This window comes from Crocodylus siamensis, chromosome 5 (genome assembly GCF_052110815.1).
Source record: "Crocodylus siamensis isolate JL-2025a chromosome 5, ASM5211081v1, whole genome shotgun sequence".
Taxonomy (NCBI): domain Eukaryota; kingdom Metazoa; phylum Chordata; order Crocodylia; family Crocodylidae; genus Crocodylus; species Crocodylus siamensis.
Genome location: NC_143399.1, coordinates 141,910,268 through 141,930,638, shown reverse-complemented (window position 1 = coordinate 141,930,638; position 20,371 = coordinate 141,910,268). Strand labels below are relative to the sequence as shown.

The 20,371-nt window shown below is 44.3% G+C and overlaps 1 protein-coding gene across 4 annotated transcripts in view; it reads right to left on the bottom strand.

The window, feature by feature from the left end:
• Nucleotides 1-20,009, bottom strand: part of TOP2B (DNA topoisomerase II beta) — an 86,951-nt gene extending 66,942 nt beyond the window's left edge. For 3 of the 4 annotated variants that reach the window (XM_090046507.1, XM_090046508.1, XM_090046511.1), the window contains exon 1: nt 19,666-20,009. In XM_090046507.1, coding sequence (XP_089902633.1) covers nt 19,666-19,716 — 51 coding nt within the window. In that variant the 5' untranslated portion in view covers nt 19,717-20,009. Of the gene's footprint in view, nt 1-15,454; nt 15,529-19,665 lie in introns of all 4 variants that reach the window. The other variant, XM_090046509.1, reaches the window with a different exon arrangement.
• Between the last annotated feature and the right edge of the window lie 362 nt (nt 20,010-20,371).

The window sequence follows — 20,371 nt, the reverse complement described above, 5'->3', positions numbered from 1 at the left end:
CATTACTTCGACCCAGCTCTGCAGCATCTGTTTAGATCAAGCACTTCAGCAGTGCTTTTTGGCACTTATCTAAAGCCGATTCAATCAGCTGTTAGATAAAAGTGCCAAAAAAGCACCACTAAAGCGCCAGATCTATACAGATGTCAGGTAAGGCAGATCCAACTAAGGCTCTGGCTCTTCTAGGCATACATGGGGCTCAGGGCAGGAACATGCTGAGTTTAAAGCAAAGTGCCGTTTCTTGGGTTTTCTTGGTTTTGTTTTGGTTTTTTTGTAACATCCACAAGCAGCCAGAATTACCAAAGGGCTGTAAGGTGGCATTTACACACATTTAAAGTAAAAAGGCTATGATCTAACCCCAGCTATTACTTCTGGAAAAGTAACTGTTATCATCATTTCTACAAAATCTATACTCTGTCTGCATTTTTCTACATGCCTCCCTTGTAGTTTAATTTTAAGAAGAGTTATAGAAGAGTTATGTCACAGTAATTTTTTTCTTTATCCATTCTAAAGACCTGTTTACATTTTTCAGTGCTGCATCCAGATGTTCCCAGAAAGCCAACAGCTACTCTCCAGTAACAATATTTTTTACAGGAAATGTGGCTTCTCTGCTATGAGCCTCTCAGAGCTCTTACCAGTTGAATTTTGATATTCAACAGAAAGAATAAGATTCCTTGAATTTATTTGGGGAATGAATGCCATAACAGCCAGAAAGACTGCATCTTCGTTAGAAGTACAATACTAAAAGAGAGCGAGAAAAAGGAAACCTCAAAACTTCAGTATATTATTGGAGACCACATTTATAAGTGGTCTACTTAGTGAACAGAAAGCAAGGCTCTTGCCACAACGATTCAATGGGATAAGTCCTGTAACATACCAGAAAAAGATTCCAAGGTTGTGTTCTACTCCTTCTTACAGATCTAGGTTTAAGGTAGCTTCCCTACAAGAAGTATTTAATGTGAGGTTGGAAAAAAAAACTTCCTTTTCATGAACCCACTGAGATCATCACAGTATAAAGACCTGACATTTTGTTTGGACACTTTAAAATCTTCGCCTAGAAAATTTCAACACTATTTTAGTTGTTCAATTTAGCATTATATTATGAACTGCTTCACTCAAGTACGTGTTTTGAACTTGTTGGGTCCTGGAGCACTGGAGCTTTTTTCCATTTTAAAGGTGGAAGTCCAAAATTAAATGAATAATACCTGAGAACCAGTATAACACAGCATTTATGGTCCCTCTCCTTGGTATCTTTGACAGGGCCCTTGATAACAGTGAAGAGGTGGAAAGGCATGGTTAATTCCATTGTTGAAGGGGAAAGGGGCAGTCCTTGGAGTCCCTGGCTCTTGGGCAAAGCAAGTCAGTATGGCACAGGCAAGCATGGAGTAAAGAGCTTTCTGAAGGAATGCAAGACTGATGATTAAAGAGAGCACTTGTGAGAGACCTGTTCCAGTTATGTTTATTTTGGAAATGATTTTTCTTGGAAGAAGCAGCCACAAGACATGAGATAAATATTAGGGGCAGGAGAAGGGAGGTCATTATTAGCACTTACCAGGAACATGTTTTGTCTTTTGGATTTGCTGGTTTGTGTTGATGTGTAGAGTTGAGTTTGTTGGTTTGAGTTGAACCCCAGCCCCGTGGACATGGTGTGATTCTTATGAAGCCAAGAGGGAAAGCATTAGCAACAGAATAAGGCTGGGTGGTTACCTAGGCCTGATATGGGCTGTTTATTTTTCTGGCCTACTGTGATTTGGCATGCCAGTCTAGTGGAAGGCTAATTGAAGGCAAGAAGCCATGAAAAAAACTGGATTAGGAGGCAAGGAGCCTTAGAGAGACTGGCTGGGCCAGAAAGAAGAGCCCTGTGATGAGCAGTTCTCCTGCGATCTGATGGCTGCTTTTCAAAACGATAGATAAAATCAAGGTGTGACAAGTGCAGTAGGGAAATCACTAGTATACTAGGGTGTGAATCAGGCTGGGTTGGAACACCAGGAAGCAGCAGACCAACTGAGACCACCAGGTCTTCTATAGCATGTATTACAGACTGCCCCAAATTGCAAAAGTTTGTGCCTTATATCACATCTCAAATCCTTCCATAAAAGGGTTTTTAGGTATTTTATTGTTTTCTAGATGCAAAGAGATTAATCACTAGCCAGTAAAATCAACTTAAGATGAGTGAGAATACTTTGGGGAATGGGTTCCTTTTTTACTCCTACTCAAATTTACCTATACAAATACTTTCTTCCCTTCAAGGAAGGGCAGGACAAGAAAAGTTTATTCTCTCTCTTGGTTTGATTTGATCGTATTATTCCTAGTTTATTTATGGAAGACCCTTACACACAAGAAACTTGCTCTGGCAGGCAATAAAAGGAAAAATGGACCCACTCCTCATAAATCACTACACTCCATCAAATGGATGCCTTCTTCTTTCATTGCTCCCTTTCCCTGGAAAGAATGAAATCCAAATAATTCCTCACCACCTATTATTTTGACATGAATATTCTCAACCTTTTTTGTACCATGAACCATTTGTAAACACTGATAGCTAGTCTTGCCCCAGTGCCCCTCACTCCAGTTCTACTGTTCTCTGCCCCTAGCCCCACCCGCCAACCAATGTGTGTGGAGCCCCAGGCAGCCTCTTGCAGGTGAGAACACTGCCAGCCTGCAAGGGAAAAGCCAGTTTCCCATGTTTTTCTCCTTTAAAATGAAAATCCATTGTTAAAGTTTATTGATCCATTCTTAAAGTTTGCTTACAACTCTTCCATATATTCTTGCAACCCACTTTTGGTTCGTGACCAACAGGTTGAGAAACGCTGGTGTAAGGGATACCTCCCTTCAAAAAAAAATCCAGTGAATCATTTACTGACTGAACAGAGAATAGACAAGAATTTCTGCAAACACATGCAACAAGGCAAAATGAAAGAGAAAACAACGTCTGGAACAGGATAATACTAGGTAGGGGTCATATATATTTTAATTGAAACATGAAATTAATATTCCCAGTAGCCTATACTAATATTCCAAATAGCCTTTACTTTTATTTCTATGATGAATTTTACTCTATGACCATTTTTGTCTGTACTGTTCTTCTGAAAGCAGTCCTTAGACCACCGATTCTCAATCAGGGTGCCGCAGTACCCTGAGGTGCCTTGAGATTTTTTCAAAGGTGCTGGAGATGGCAGAGGCACACAGTGTTTGCATACCCAACTGCTCTATCATGATTCACAAGATAAACCCAGAGACTTCAAATAGAAATCTAGTGTTAAAAACATTCTGACCTATTATGATCTTTCTGAGTTCTCTGAAACAGAAAAATTGCTCTATTATTTTTCTATCATTAAAAAACAAGTGAAAACTAAGAGTTGGCATTTTCTCAGAAGTGTCTTGAGTACAAAAAGGTTGAGATTCAATACCTTAGACCTGACAGAATTCATCATCAGCTAAGATCTGGACTTAATTTTCCTGGTTGAAAAGGTCTTCATTTATCTAGTTTTCAAGATATTGACTCCAGAGGGTGAATCTGGGATGGTGAGGGAGTAGGGTATAGCAGCAGGAAGAAAGGGAAGTCAGGGGGAGGGAATCCTCATGTCAGCAAGTGGTGTAGTAGGGCAGGCACCCACAGAGGCAAGCAGCAGGGACAATCATGATGTGTGTGACCCATGGGCCTGTGGCTCGCCCAGGTGCAGTGTGCAGACCTTACTGATACAGCTAATGAGGCATGCAGCTCCCAGCTGCTGAAAGTGGGCCAGCCCTTATTTAAAACACTGGGGCTCAATCTTTTTAGAGTAGTCCAGGCATTTGTTGCACAGTGAACCCTAGTCCACTCTGACAGGGAAAGGAGAGGGTGGGGAAGGAGGTAGCTGCCAATGTCAGATGGAGAAAGAAAGATTACCACTGTTAACTGCACTTGTCTAGGGAAGGAAACAGGGAGTGTTTTGAGCAGGCTGGGCTGCCTGCTATTGATTTCCTGTGCTGTGGGCTGGATCCAGTCACTTTAGAAGCCAGATCTGACCCATGGACTAGAAGCTGAACATCACTGATTTAAGGCAATTCAAGATGGGCACTGATCTCTTATCAACATCTGATGTTTTTTTCCAGCTGCAATCTACAAAGCAACATTATCATCAGGTGGTAGCTGGCAGCTCATTGGGCACTGGAGCCTTAGTTACGGATCAGAACCAGATTCTGACAGGCATTCCAGAGACGCACAAAAAAAAGATAATCCCCCACACTAAAGAACTGATGGTCTTTTTGTACCATCTCCAACATCACTACTTCAAGCTGTCTATTTTTCTTTTTGTTATATCTGGTAGGAGCCAGGATTGTAAATCTACTTTTCCAATGACACAGAATTGCCTTAGCTTTCATTTAAGTTTGTCAATGTACCAATAAGAGAATTGGCACACTAAATTCAAGACAAAGACATGAAACAGATTTGTGCCGCATTGTCTTTTTTTCCCCAAGAAGATGCCCCGTAGGCTGTGGGGGGTTTTATTTGCGAGCGGGTGGTGATTAATGATGTTGGGGACCACATTTCCAACACCAACTCCAAACATGTGTATTGTTTGTGAAAGCATGTGAAGGGTGTCAGACATCTTTGCTGAAGAGTTAATGCTGTCTTTTAGGCACAGACATTCCCATGGAAGGCAGAGCTAAGATCTGATTAAACCCAGCTGCCCAAGAAGAACCTGTATTTAAAAGGGTGGCATCCTCGCCAAAAAAAAGAACTTCCGTTAGAAATACTTAGACTGTAACCACGACAGAAGAAAACCTTTAACAGTAAGTCTAAATTGCATTTGGACAGGTAGACAAAAAACATCTCTCTCAAACTGAGGCTAGCAAGTTAGAAAACAGGAAATGGTGGACCACTGACTTTTTGGCCTGCTTGTTCTTCTTGATCTGGACTGCCCTTCATGTCATTCCTTGACAAACTGTTACAGGGAGGTAGTGGAAGTGGTGACAAGGCACAGCAGCCACTTACAGCAGCTAGAGAAAGACTTGAAAAGTACTGGACTTCTAAGATGTTGCATAAAATCACCTTTTCTATATCTTCCCAGGGACGATGAAAAGGAATAGATGGTTAGAATTAGGGCTGTCAGTTAAACACAGTTAACGTGTGCAATTAACACAGAGGACTGCAGGGCAACCCAGGTACAGACTCCCAGCAGCTGCAACTAGCAGGGCGGGGTGTGCACACAGACACACAAATGACCACAGCATGCATATGGTCAGAAACACAGTCCAGCTGCAAGTAGAGCAGCGCTGTGCCAGTAAGTCTGTGGAGAAGGTGGGGGGTCAGATAGAGGCGCCCATGATGAGAGATTTTTGCCTATACACAGGTCCTCCTTTACTGCCAATTCTCACCACCCAACACTGCTCATCACCTAGATTCCTCTACTCTCATGCTCCTGCTAGCCTTTTGCCTTCCACATTCATCTTTACCATATGATACAGCCCTCATGATAGATTGGTGGAGAAAATAAATTACTCCAGGAAGTGGAGTATATATCCTATATATATCTTACTATAATTGATCCCTTTTATTTTTGTGCGTTCTTGCTACTTAACTTGCACTTTCAGGCTGGTGAATCTGTATCATCATTGTCATGATCTTCACTTTTTATGTATCTTTGAACTCAAACAGCTTTGTATTACTAATACCAGTTCACATGAAGTAAGTTGATCTCTGAAACACTAATTATATTGACGGTAGTACAGATATAAACTCTGAAAATGAAGAGCTCTAAACCATTCCTTTTAGGAAGGTGAGAAGCCACTGGAAGTCCACAATTTTCAAGGGGTGGAAAAAAAATGAACTGGGAGGTGCCATGGAATTAGATTAGGTCACCATGTGACTTCCACGGCTACAGTAATTCCATAGTATGCTACTGGGTACTGGGATCAACGATCCATGAAGGAGGAATGAAATTGACTGCTATGCTAAGAGCTCTTGGGTACCTCAGAAAATTTATGGTTTCACTGATTAAAGTGCCAGGCAACATAAAAGTGAGCCAGCCCACTGTTCGTTGGATTTGTAGGGCCTCCTCAAATTATGAGACCATGATTTGTATGGGGTCAAACAAGATGCTGACAAGGAAGACTACTGTGACAGGTACCTAAAGACAAAAGCAATAACATTTGGAATCTTTTCTATAAAGTTGTAACGGAGCAACCAAGGAGTAAAGAAAAGCTTCTCCTTACACTGAAAAGGCCATCTCCATTCAGATAAATCCTTTGCTTGACTAGATATTTCATCAGATTTTCAGACTGAAGCCATACATACTCCCTTGGAAATAGTGCTACAGACTTTAATTTACAACATAAAATGAGGTACCTGTATACTGTGTAAACATACAGTACAGTACCTTGCAAAGATACCTGAAGCTCCGAGCAGAGGGCTTATCCACTGGCACTCCACATGGGGTATGGATATACTGCTTCCAATGTCCTAGACAACTTGCTCAGTTGTCTGCAAGACACGAGAGATGATATGCCATGTAGATGCCCTTGATCCTAATCTACATTACAGTAGCATGAGAATACCACTGACTAAGTGTTTGCAGGGAAGGAAAGAAATTGCATCCTGCAGCCAATACAGCGAGCTATGCCATCAACATGACCAGTGTGGGGGACAGCTCTGCCAGCACAAGACAGCTTCTGCTAGCAAAAATTCTGCTCTTTAGGGAAGACAGTGCAACTTCAGTGGCAATAAATCCCCTGCAGCACCTACCAAAGTTAAGGGGGAGTGGCACAGCATTGACTAAGCACTAGCAGAGGTTGTAGGTCTTTTTTTTTTTTTCCCCCCAGAAGTGGCAGCTTTGGTCCATTTCCTCTGCTCCCCCAGCAGTTAAACTCATTGAACACATTCCCAAAAGCAAATTGGTATCTTCCTGATAGCTTGGGATTCAAATTCTTTACAGTGAACTTTTACCACACAAAATGTTTTATTTATTCCTTTTATCAGCTATAATCCACTTGCTCTCTTCATGTATATGAAATCAAAAAACTTGACAAGAAATATAAAAGACAGTATACAAAAATCTGCCCAGGAACTTGGTACAGCTCATCAGGAAACCACAGTGTCATCTAGATATTTACAATTAGCTCAAGAAAGCTTTCCTTATCTAGAAAGTAAGATTTGTCTGGCAATATTATCTATGGGACCAATTTTAAGAGTTGGGAGAGATGTTAAACAAGTTTCCAGCCACAAAATCCCTTTCTTCATACTAAATATCATTTAGAACAATTATGTTTTATTAACAGCATTAAACGAAGTGGTCACTTTAAGCAGGGCTGCCCAACTTCCAGGCAACTGAACACCACATGCCACACAGGACTGTGGTCATGGTGGCCACTTGACACAGGGAAGATGCCTGGGTGCCACCTGCATTGTGTGGGCAACCAGCTCAGCTCCCCATAACCAATGCATGTACAGCAGCCCCCTGCCCTCCCTGCCACAAATACTGCCTAACTGAAATGCAGGTGGCCTGGCTCCTGTTGCACATAGCTCAGGTACCCCTCCTGCTGATCCACTCCATCTCCAGGATCAGTGGTAGGAAGATGGGCAATGGAGGAAGAAGCTGGATGCCTCAGCAGGATCAAGGACATGGGGGAGTGGCAACCAGAGAGCTGCCCACAGGCTATATGCCAGGGGCGGGCAATTATTTTGGGTGGAGGACCGCTTACCCACTTTTAGCAAGATGTCGAGGGCCGCATGGGTAGCCCCTTCACAGATGCCCCACGCCCCCAGTCACTATCTTGGGACCAATGTCTCAGGGCCAGCACTGGTAGGGCCCAAAGCAGGGCACAGGCTGGCAGGGGTCTGTGGAGCAGGGTTGGGCTGCACCAGCAGGGAGAAGGGGAAGCTGGCTCAGCTCCATAGAGCCTCTGCAGGCCAGGACCCTGTACTCCTGTCACCCTGCCCTGGGTCCTGCCGGCGCTGGCCCTGAGACATCCCAGTGCCCCTCCTGCCCGGCGGTACAGGTGGGGGCAGCCTGCAGCCCCGACATCCCACTCCATGGCAGGGAACAAGCTGATGCTGAGCATGGGGAAAAGTGGCCCATCACCTGCTTCGTGGCTGGCACTCCCTGGTGCAGCTGCTCGCAGCCCACACGGGGCTGTCCTGAGCAGAGAGGCAGCAGATGTTTGCAGCTGGCCCAGGTTCTGGGTAGCTGCTGACAGCTACAGAGCCTGGGCTGGGGGGTAGGGGCTTTGGGTGGGGGTAAGGGACAGCAGGGCTGGGGGGCAAGGGGCACAAGCAGGGCATCCTGCCATGTACCCCCTGCCCTCATTTTGTTTTAAGCATGCACAAGCAGCCCCACGCAGGCTGCAAGTGGCGCCGGGCACGGGGTGGGGCAGGGGCCGCCTTTCCCATACTCAGCACCAGCTTGTAACCCACCCCAGCTGTCACCCTGGGCCCTGCTCTGGGCTTGCCCGTCAGGACTCTGCATGGCAGCAGCAGCTGCAGCCCCTTTACTTGCTGCCCCGGGCAGCGTTTGCCACCACCACCTCTGTGCTGCCCAGCGCGTGAGCTCTGGGCAGGGAACAGCAGGAAACACTGCCCGGCACGGCAAGTTGGGGGGCCACAGTGCTGCAGCCCCAACAGCGAGCCCAGAGACAACGCAGAGCCCAGGCTGGCAGTGGGGGTGGGTTACAAGCTGGTGTTGAGCACCAGAAAAGCGGCCCTGCCCCCACCCCCGCTTGTGTCTGCTCAGGACAGCCCCGCACAGGTCATGAGCAGCTGCAGCAGGGAGTGCCGGCCATGGGGCAGGCGAGGGGCCACTTTTCCCCAGGCTCCTTCCCTGCCCTTCCCCCCCCACCCCTTACCCGAAGTTCCGGTGTGGGGCAGCCACATGGTCCCAGGCCATAAGCCCCTGCTGGGGCTTTTGACTGGAGGGGGCGGGCCCAGGGGGGGCCTGCACTTGCAGGAGCCTACCAGGTTTCCCCTGGGTCCTACTGACCCTGCTTCCTGTCATTTTTGACAGGAACCAAAGACAGAGAAATACTAATTTTCTAAATTTTCTAGGGGCCCCATGGCCCAGATAGAATAACCTTGAGGGCCGAATCCAGCCCACAGGCCATATTTTCCCCAACCCAGCCATATATTAACCCTCTGTGAGCCACATGTGGCCTATGGACCACCAGTTGGATAACTGTGACTTAAAAAGGGAAGTCAGAAATAAACTTGAAAAAGGCAAAATAATAAAAGATTTTAAATCAGAAGCAGTTACAGATCAAGTAAGAAGAACAGGCCTTACAGACATTCAGGCACAATTACGTAAAAGACCATTCCCAAGATAAGAGATGGTATCATCTGTGGAACCAAGGCCAGACAAGTTATAAAAACTCTGAAAAAAATAAACAAATAAAATCTCTGTGGCAAGTTTGATTTTTGATATTCTATAGTTTGTTTCCAGACCTATGCATATGTTAAAATAAGTGGAGGAAGTATTGTTTGAAACCCAAAGAGAAGAAATGGTGTTTTGCAACTATTTCCTTCAACATTTGAACCTCTTCACATATAAATTGTAATAGCTTATTTTAATAAAAGTTCCACTGTGAAGTGGCATGTGACATCCAGAAGGATACAGTCAGTGGGGACTTTTGTATTGCAGGAGTGTTTCAGAGTATTCAGATGTCACATTTACCATAAAACCTATTTTTCCTAGTACAGCATCCTTGCTGGACAAAGGCAATTCTGAGACTGGCAAGGTAGAAGCCATGAGCAACTCCTCAGAGACCATATGACAGCATCTGAGGATTTAGCTATAGATAACAGCTTTCTTGATATGCTGGAACGTAAAATTATCCTGTTTTTCTCTCTTGTATATGACATGAGAAAGAGAGTCTTCCAACTTAACATGGCTGCTCTTAGTTTTGACCACTTGCACCATTAGGGGGAGTGTGTAAAGAAAGTCTCTCCTCTCACCTGAAGAGGTGATAGCTGACTATGCAAATCTGCACTGTATCAGCTCCACCCTTATGCATGCTGTTACATTTTGCTTTCAGATACGCAAGGGTTCTTTTGTGATATCTTTTATTGGATCAGCTATGGGAGAAAAGATCTTTGGTAGAAACTTTCCACAGACCTGAGAAGGAAACATATACTGCCTGAGCTAAACTGCAAGCAGTAGCATGTAATACTCTATATGTAAAAAATGGCCTGCTTGAAGGAATGGAGGAGGACTGTGAACTAGGAGCAAAGAAATGTTAATCAGGAAAGAGTGCCTATTATGTACTTTTGTCTTGTAATCTAATTAGTGCAAGAGCAGGACCATTCAAGAAGGAAGAGGACCATTACCTGTGAAGTGTAGGGAGATTAGCAGAAAGTAGTTAGGAAACTATTGATCTGTAAGTGTTGTTTGTGTTTAGTCTATATGTTTAGTGCACAGAAAGGTTGTAAATTTCTGTTGCCAGGTCCATAATTTGAAGGTATTTTGTAGCCTCCTTTGAACACAATGATTGTACGGTCAGAAAAGGAGCAAGTGTTCCATGAAAAAGTGGTTTCCTATCATTGTTCATATCTGTCCTTCATATTTTTTTTTGTCTTATTTTTTCCTGAGAGTTTATTGTGGTTTCTGGTTTTACCTACATGGTTTCCACGAGGGCATTTGATGCATTATATACTACTACACTTGATCTGAACCCGCAAGAGGCCGAGAAATGATTCTGTGATACACATGTGCAGGGTATGTGGATTCTGCAGCATCCCACAATACACAACAAAAATTTTCCTACCCTTTGACTTGAACCCTACAAAGCAGGAACACGCAGCTAAGATGCCCACCTAGTGTCACATCTTTCGTTGATACAATGTGATCATGAATAGCCATAATTAGCTAGTATAGCAAAACTTGCTGGTAGAATTTAACACGTGGGTACACTGGAAGGATGCAACAGGCTACAATCAGACCTCGACAGGTTACAAGGGTGGGCGGACGAGAATAAGATGGGTTTCAACACAGACAAGTGCAAGGTGATGCACCTCGGGAGGAACAACCGGCACCATACCTACAGGTTGGGGAACTCCCCTCTTATCGGCACGGAGGCGGAAAGGGATCTAGGAGTCATCACTAACTCCAAGATGAACATGGGCCGGCAGCGTGGAGAGGCAGTTAGGAAGGCCAACCGCACCTTGGCATGCATCCACAGATGCATCTCGAGCAGGTCCAAGGAGGTGATCCTCCCCCTCTATGCAGCACTGGTCAGACCGCAGCTGGAGTACTGCATCCAATTCTGGGCGCCGCACTTCAAGAGGGATGTCGACAGCATGGAGAGGGTCCAGAGGAGGGCCACTCGTATGATCAGGGGACAACAGGGCAAGCCCTATGAGGACAGGCTGCGGGACCTGAACCTGTTCAGCCTCCAAAAGAGAAGGCTGAGGGGGGATCTTGTGGCCTGTTATAAACTAGTCAGGGTGGATCAGCAGGCATTGGGGAAGTCACTGTTTCCCCAAGCACCGCCAGGAGTGACCAGGAATAACGGTCACAAGCTGGCAGAGGGTAGATTTAGGTTAGATATCAGGAGGCGCTACTTCACAGTCAGGGCGGCTAGGGTCTGGAACCAGCTTCCAAGAGAAGTGGTACAGGCTCCTACCCTGGGGGTGTTTAAGAGGAGGTTAGATGAACATCTTGCTGGGGTCATTTGACCCCAGTGTTCTTTCCTGCCATGGCAGGGGGTCGGACTAGATGATCTGCTCAGGTCCCTTCCGACCCTACAAACTATGAAACTATGAAACCATTTTAAAAAAATGCAAAGAAACTGGTATTTGATATCTACAGAAATGTTGTCCAATCTTCAGATTAATAGTAAATACAAATCTAGTGTTCTAAAAGTTTAAAGTGTTCTCAGTTTAAAAAGTGTTGGCATAGTTCTGCACAATGAATGTGAAATTCACATGTAGTATCTTCACAGACTTAACCAACCTAACTCTGGTCCCAATTCTGGCACACATGCCACGAGACAAGATCCCAGATTGTTTTGAATGTATGAGTTTGAAACAACCCAGAGACATAAGAATGAGGGTAAACATTAGTAAGGAGATAAAAAAAAAAAATTGCATATGGAACACAAATACTCCACAATTAAAATAAAATGTATTTTATTTCACTGTCTGAGGCAGTTGGAAGTTTAGTTGGGCTCTACCGATTAAATATATTCCTCCAAAGCCTGACCCTATTTATACACATGGAAGTTGGTGAGGAAGTCTCCAAAATTGACTTCTACCAGTTCTAGCTTTTACTGTCTTTTAAATCCATTTACAGAAAACACATACTGCTTGCCTGTTAGTTTATATTACAAAATTTATTGACCAAGCAGAACACCCACTTAATAGGCTTTCAGTTTGTAGCGACAAATACATATCCATGTGAGCTAACTCCATAAAGTGGGCTAGCATAAGACAAGCTTTAGAAGACTCCAAATTAATGTGTTTCTACAAATATCAAGTCTTACTTCAAGATTCTTCTTTTTGTACTCTGAAGATATGCAAAATAAATATTAAAGTTGTAAAGCAGATGATAGTGTTGTCACTGCATGCTTACCAGAGGCTATGACAAAACTACACCACATTTTGATTGCAATACAATTAAAAAATACAAAACTTTATTACAAATAATCTTTCCCAATTTAAGCAAAATGGGGCACATCTATTTTATTTTATAAGAAACAGAACACCACTGTTGCTGCTATCACTGCAAAAGCTGATATCAATACTGATTTCAAGATCTTGGGCTACTATTTCCAGAACTTCTGTGCACAGTTGGTGCTGCTATGCAACTTAAGGACATAAAAGTTACAAACTCATGGGGGGGAGAGCAGCAGGAAATAGGCGATACAAAGTTTATAAGGGCGCCCATTGGGGTAATTCGAAACAATGGCCACAAACTGAAGGACAGTCAATTTAGATTGGACATCAGGGAAATATTCTTTACAGTGAGGGTTGCCAAAATATAGAATACATTTCCAAGGGAGGTGGTGCTATCCCCTTCCTTGGAGGTACTTAAGACAAACACTTTCCTGCCCAGGGCAGGGGGTCAGACTCAATGACATAATTTGGTCCCTTCGGACCCTAATATCTATGAAAATAAATATTTCAAACAGTTTCAAGCACAGACGTTTAAGACAGTTTGTATATACTAGAAAAAAAAAAAAAGAGAGAAAGTAGTTTTGTTGCAACTTAAGGCTGACCATGAATGCAAGACATGTATTTAATTACTGGCACGACACTTGACTGCTTGTTAAACAACTCAGAAAAGCACAGCAAAAAAAACCCCAAGAGACTACTAGCCAAGATGAAGTTTGCTCCACCCACCACACTGATGTGAGCAAATACAACTCCTCCACATTTGCTTGTTGATGATTGTGTGCCAGCATAATCACATGTGGGTGGGGACACTAGGATAAGTATCCACAACCATAATACTTCTACTAACTTCCCTTATATTTCATGACAGTTTTCCTAGGTATACTACACATCCAGTCTCTAAAGTTCAATTGTAACTTGCCTAGTTAGTCACCACACCACACATTCATCCAAACTGGAATACTTCTTCCATCTATTATGAAATATGTAGTCTTTCAGACCCAAACTTACAACTCAGAGCTGCAATGGTCCCTCTTCATAAAGCAAACACCTAGACTTTCTCCTAACAATAGATGCTTTGCATCTCCTCAGTATTTCTAACAGGGAACCCCAATCTTGTTAACTACATGAAGAGGAGGAACAGGAGGCAAAAGTGGTGTCCCCAAGGCAACAAGACCTGTGCCCACAGGAGAAGAATACTGCAGCAGCAAGCACCAGCAGGAATCCAAACCTCAAGGCCTGGGACTGTTAAACAGCAATGGAGGGCTGCAGGGCAAGAGATTCCAAAAAGTTCCTTAGGCTAAACAGAAACCCTGAGCCTATCTTTAAAGGCAGCATTTAGGCGACTGGAAGGGACAGGACAGCACTGTATACAAGCTTAGCCTCTGAGCTGGGGCTGGCAATCTATGCCTGCAGGCTGCAGGGGAAGGAGCTGGGGACAGAGCTAGCTGCCAGGAAAAAGGGTATCTTGGGCGACTGTCGCAACTCTTATAGCCCTGAGAGGATCTGGATGAGTTGAAACCAGAGGGTTAAAATTTTGTGTACTAGTTATCTTTTCTGTATGTAACACCAGAGGACCAAGTGCTCTGGAGGCCACAGAGCAGGGTGTCAGGGGCGCTCCTTTGAGACAAGGATGTACGGAGCTGGGGCCCAGAGCCTGAGGCAGTGGATCTTGGCAGAGGTGGCTCAGCCAGAGAAAGAGAAGCCAGGAAGGCCAAAGCCCAGAAAAGGGTTTTGAGGCCTGAAGCACCCAGTGTTGGCTTAGCATGGGCATGGCTATGGGAGCAGCTATAGACAATAATTATGACCCCAAGGCACAGCTAGGGCAGTCTTAAAGGGGATTTACACCAGATAGAGTCTGAAAGAAATGACCCCAAGGATTGGGGCTTTTAAAAAAGGGACCTTTTACTTAAGCAAAAGTTGGTATTACAGGTCACTTGTCCAGATGTGTTCCTATTTGCTTCAAGAAAGAATTCTACCAGCATGGATTCAAGAACTTCATGTCTAGTGAATGCAATACAGCAGAACTTGGAGAACTCCAACAGATTAAGACCTTCTTGTTCTATGCAGGCGCAGGGAGCATTCCAGTGCATTGAAGCGAGTCTGCTGGAGTGTGGAAATTAACATGCTTCAGCAGCCTCTAGCATTATGTGCATCAGCATCCCTGCACTGAAAAATGGTAGCAACAAGCTTTAGTTCAAAGTGCCCCACCACCATTTTTCAGCACGGCAACACTTTTAATAAGAGCATCACCCACCCCCGCCATGCCTCCCAGAGCATGTGTAAGTGCCCTATGGGGCAAAAAGAAGAACAAACTGTCCCAAAAAACTGGAAGCAAGATAAAACACAGAAATGGTGGGAAAAGGAGAATTAATGACAGCAGGCAAATGTATGTTTAAAAAAAATACACAAATTAAAAAATGCAATACTAAAGATAAAGAAGAGCAGTTAGTGGAAAGTCCTCAGCAAGTTAGTTCCAGAAAGATACAACTGTAGAGATTATCGGACATCACTCAAAGGTGTTTGTTTTCCTTCCTTTAATGCAAACAGCTAATTTATATGGTCAAAACTTAGAGAGCTCCTTATTTTCAACACAAGACCAATCAGTTGATTATTCAGTCTGTAAATTTGTCCTAACTGATCTATTTAAAACCAAGTTCTCTCCAATAGAGATTCTGAAGCCTACTATCAAAGGAAAAGGCCAGTCTAACTTAATTCACAAGAACAGATACCTGCTTTTACACCGAGATTTAGATTTCAGTTTCAAGCCTGTGTCTTAAAAATACTGATAAACATTAATGGCATAAAATCAAATTTAAACAACGGTTTGTTATCTTTGAGCTGTTGACACATTGATAGACTATTAACAGAACTCACATCCATTTAAGCCTTAAATCAGCACGTATGCTTCCCATTCATCTGTCTGTATTTCATTCAGGTAGTCCTCAGATCTAGGGTTAAAGGATTTTTAATACTTGTGAATATCAGCTTAAACTACAAGTAACACCACTGATACTTCATTTTTTAAATACTATGTGCTCAGTATTTCCCAAAGTGTATGGCAAATCCCTTTAAGGAGAAGCAAGAGAATGAAGGAGACAATAGAGGATCAGTTATTTTCTAGTCTCAGCTTTCATTTAAGGTTAACACTCACAGTTGAAAAAAACTTTGAAGGCAATACAAAACGTAGACAATACAGCATGGTCTTCCACAGCTTGCAAGGAGCCTGATGGACGTGTTTTGTGTGTTGACTTGGGTACAAGCTTACTTCAAATATAAATTTGTAAGTCAGTTAACTGTACACAGTATATAAGGACAAAATAGAACTGTCTAGACAAACTGAGTAACAGCTCATTTTGCATAAGCCTAACAAATAGGATGGGTGAAGGTATGATTAATTTCATATTTTTGAAGAAGGGGCTCAACTTACAAAAGCTTAGGAAATGTTCCGTATTCCCAATAGAAAATTCTCCCAATTTAGAAATTGCCATGCTAGAAATTTAAACGCATTTAGTTTTATTTATTTATTCAATTTACATGCCACCCTTCCTAACAAAGTTTACAAACTGATGCTTTAATATTAACTCCCAATACCTCCAACAAGGGAAGCTGAATATGATCTTTTCAAGTCTGTATAAAATTAAGATTTGACCAAAATGTGGGATTTTGTCTGTTTGTTTTTAATATGCAGTCAACCATTTAACTCAAACTTTTCCTCTACTGGAGCGTCATTTGAAAAAATGGTTTGGAAATCATATATGAACACTGAACTAACCACTAGCATTGAAATTTGTTTAGAATGTACAAATCAATTTAATATTACATAAACAAGCTTCAAAATACATGCGATCCATAAGGACACTGAACTATAGAAAAATACTGATCCTTGATTTTTTTTTTAAAGGATTGTCATAGGTTCTACTAGTAAATTGCAGACAAGTAATCCTGAACTATAATCTCTCAAATAACCACTCTAATTCACATTACACTAAGTATTCAACCCATACTTCTAATGATTTTTTTCCCCTCATAAGAAGTTCTATATGGCTCTCTCACACTTCCCTACCAATTTATTTTTTAAGTGTCTTTTAATCAAGTAATCTTTGTAGATAAACTTCTGCCCTAAGAGAAATACCTGGGGTATTACAGCCCCACAGAGGATAACTGAAAATCAGGAGTTGAAAATCATTACTAGTCAAACTACAGGAACCCTGGTTTACTAGAATTTAGATGTCAAAATCTAGCTTTGTTTTGTCCTTCTAGGAGCGACCAAAAGTTGATGTTCTTGAATTTGGTGCAAAATACACCCATCTTGTCCAACTCTACAGCACTTCTTCCCTGGTGGTAAAGACTACCAATTGTTCAGTTAACAGTCACCTCTAGTAGTGTCTCAGTGTAAGCAACTTTTAACTAGGAAATGGTTTTCTGACTTTTCTACATGCAGAGTTCCTCTATTTTTATTTAGATTGCTAGTTTGAATGAGCTGGTGTTAAAACTGGGGGAAGAGACGCATATTTGTTTAAATAAACTTATTTCTGTTACTTTATTACCAGGTTAACTGAAGGAGGGAAAAGCCACACAAACTAAAATACTGTAAGACTATGCATTTTCAACAAACTATCAAATAATCAATTGGTAACCAGATGGTTACTATTGACCTGGGTTAAACCACTGCCAAAGTTAAGTTAGCAGTGATGTCAGTGCAAACCACTAGTGATTCTCCAAAGCACTGTTTGCATGGTCTGTAAAGCACTTGTAAACTTTAAAGCAGTGATGCTATTTGTTTGTTGTGACAGTTCAAGATTTTGATTTTCTATTACAACGGCAGTTGCTGAGCCTACAGGACAATGATTCTCAACGAGGGCACTATAAAATCCTTTTAAGGGTATCACAGACTGCTGTTCAAGAAAAGCACTGTTAGGTGTGTAGACACCTACATGATTCACAAGATAAATCCAGATTTTTGGATGATGTGGATTCCTATTTGAAATATTTTGACTTATTGTGGTCTTTGAGTTCTTTGCAACAGAATTGCTCTAATTTTTCTGTCGTAAAAAAATAAAAATTAAAAATTAAAAGCTAAGAGCTGGTATTTTCCAAGGGCTGTCTTAAATCTAAAAAGCTTGAGAACAACTGCTTTAGGGTTTTCACTGATTTTGACCAACCGAACAAGCGCCACAACACCAGAAATGGATTAGGCATGTTTGCCATGTATATAATTTTAGCTTTTCCTCCTTCCTAAATAGACACCCCAACTGTAGAAAAAAGCATACATGCAGGGCTGAACCCAGCTGAAAAGTTATCTGGACAATCAGCCCAAGTAGCAAGGTTTGGTAAGGTCCTCATGTATCACCACTGAACGCATGGAGATACACTAAGAAAGCCCTAAAGAAGCCCTAGCATTATTCTCCCATTTCTTCATCCACTACAGGTGCCTCTGGTAGCCTGTTTACTGGCAGCTGTATTTTCAGTGTTTAAAGCATCAAAGAGGGAAAACCAAAGTCCTGAGTCCAGTTAAAACTTTATACTAGCTCCCTAGATCTGTATGCTGAGGTGAGAAACTAAATCTGTAAGGGGAGGCAGTATAATAAGAGATGCCTAAAACTGGTAACATCATCCTTTTAAGAACTGAAAAAGATCAACAGAAAGACTTTGTTCAGTTGCAACATTGTAAATTTCACTACCTACCCATGGCGCAGTGGATTTATACTTGGGATGTATGGCTCCATCCCTCATTTTCAGGTTTAATTTTAGGAAGGGAGGAAAAAAAAAACAAAAAAAACCCCACACAACTCTTTCCCTGAAGCAAGGCAATGACTATGAATTTGACTGATCCTGCTTTAAAAAAAAAGCCACAGAAGATATAGCCAAGCAGAAGACCAAAAAGGGTTAAATACACAAAAATACTATATTTAAAAAAAAAAACAACAACAACAACAACTGAAGACTATTTCTGACTTTCTTACATGACTCAAGACTGTAGGGTTGGTCCTATATAGTGTGATTTTTATGGTTCTTTTAGAAGGAAAAAAAATGTAGACAATCAAAATAATATAGCCCCTTCTCTGGTTTCTGTGCTAAGGTATTTCCTTGCCATGCACATGCACACATCACATCACTACTGCTTACTCTAGTCTAGATCACTGAAGACTAGATTGGATAATTAAAAAAACATGTCATTAGATGATGACATTATTTTAAATGAAATAGCCACTAGCACTTACAGTTTTCAACATGAAAAGTTTGCTATTTACATGAGAAACTTCATGCAAGTTCTTCATGTAAAGCGGAGCAGAAGTTAGAAAGCAACTCTATCATGCAGCACCCCAAAAGGATCCCCAGTGCTCCCCATTTTCTCCAGTCCTCTGATGAAAACGGGGCTGGAAGGTGTGAAGTGCTGGACAGGCAGGGGGAAGGGAAGGGAGGGCAGTTATAACAACAAGCATCTTGTAGAAGGACTAGGGTCTGAACTCAATACACAGTAAAGCAGAGGCAGTGCCCAAGTACCCATTTCATAAAGTTGTTCCTTTTTGTTTTTTAAACCACTGTGGGGCTGCTTCTTCTTGTTAGCTACATTAAGGAAGTGACCCGACTCTGAACTCCAGGCCGAGCAACAGCCCTGCTGGTGAATTATTGATCAGCCGTGGGAACCGGGTCCCCACAGGTCTCCTCCCTCCTGGGGGCTTTCCAGACCCAGAAGCCGAGCTATTGTTGAACAGGCCTGGATAGCACCCCTCCTCCGCCCCCTCCTGCTGCGGCTGCCAAAGGCCTTTCAGCTCCTCGAAAGCAAGCCGCGGCCGGCCCATCCCGAGTCCTTGCAGCCGGTGCCCCGCAACTTTCAGCCGTCCCCGAGCCTGCGAGGCGACAGCCGCCAGGCGCCCTCCCGGGGGTGAGCCTGGGCTCTCCTCCTCTCCCACCCGCAGGGGACAATACCTCCCGCCCCCCGCAAGGCCCCGCTCCCCGTCCCGCGCGCAGCCATTTGCCGCTCTCCCCGGGCCCGCAGCCGCCGCCCCTCCCCCACCGCGGATGCCGCGGCCTCCACCGCGGACGGGGGAAACGGGGGAAGAACGAGGCGGCCCCACACTCACCACCCACGTCAGTCCCCCGCTGCCGCCGCCTCCGCCGCCGGACTTGGCCATTTTCCGCCCGTCGCCTCAGCCCCGAGCACGGCTGCAAGGGCCGAAGCCAGACGCCGCCGCCGCCGCCGCGGCCCCTCCCCCCGCGCTCGCCCTCACAGCGGCGCGCGCGCAATGGCCGCCGCCCGCCCTCCCGCGCGCACGCACGGCCCGGCCCGCAGCTCCTAGCGCATGCTGCGGGCGCGTCACGGGCAGCAGGAGGGACCGGAGAGCCCGGGCCGGGCTCGGGGCCGCACAAAGCAGCAGCAGCAACGCCGCCGCCACCGCCCTCCCTTCCAGCGAGGCCTCCCGGGCCCGCCCCGCCCCCGCCAGGCGCCGGCTCGCCCCCCCCCCCCCCAGCGCCCGAGCGGCCCCGCGCCGCGCTCAGACAATAAGTGCGCTGCCCCAGTCCGGCATCACTGCCGGCCCCGCCCCCGCTGCCGCCGGCAACCCAATGGCGAGCGAGAGCAGAGCGCCACCAGCCAATCGGGCTGGGGGGAAAGTGAAAGGGCCGAGGGAGGCCCGGTGACGTCACTGCGGGTGGCAACAGGGAAGACGACGCGGTTCGAGCGGGGGCGCTGCGGGCGGGTGGGGGAGGGGCGGGAGGGTCCGTGGTGCTGAAGGGGCAGCAACTGTGTCTGTAGCGGTCGTGGCGGGGAGAGGGGGGCAGAGACGGAGC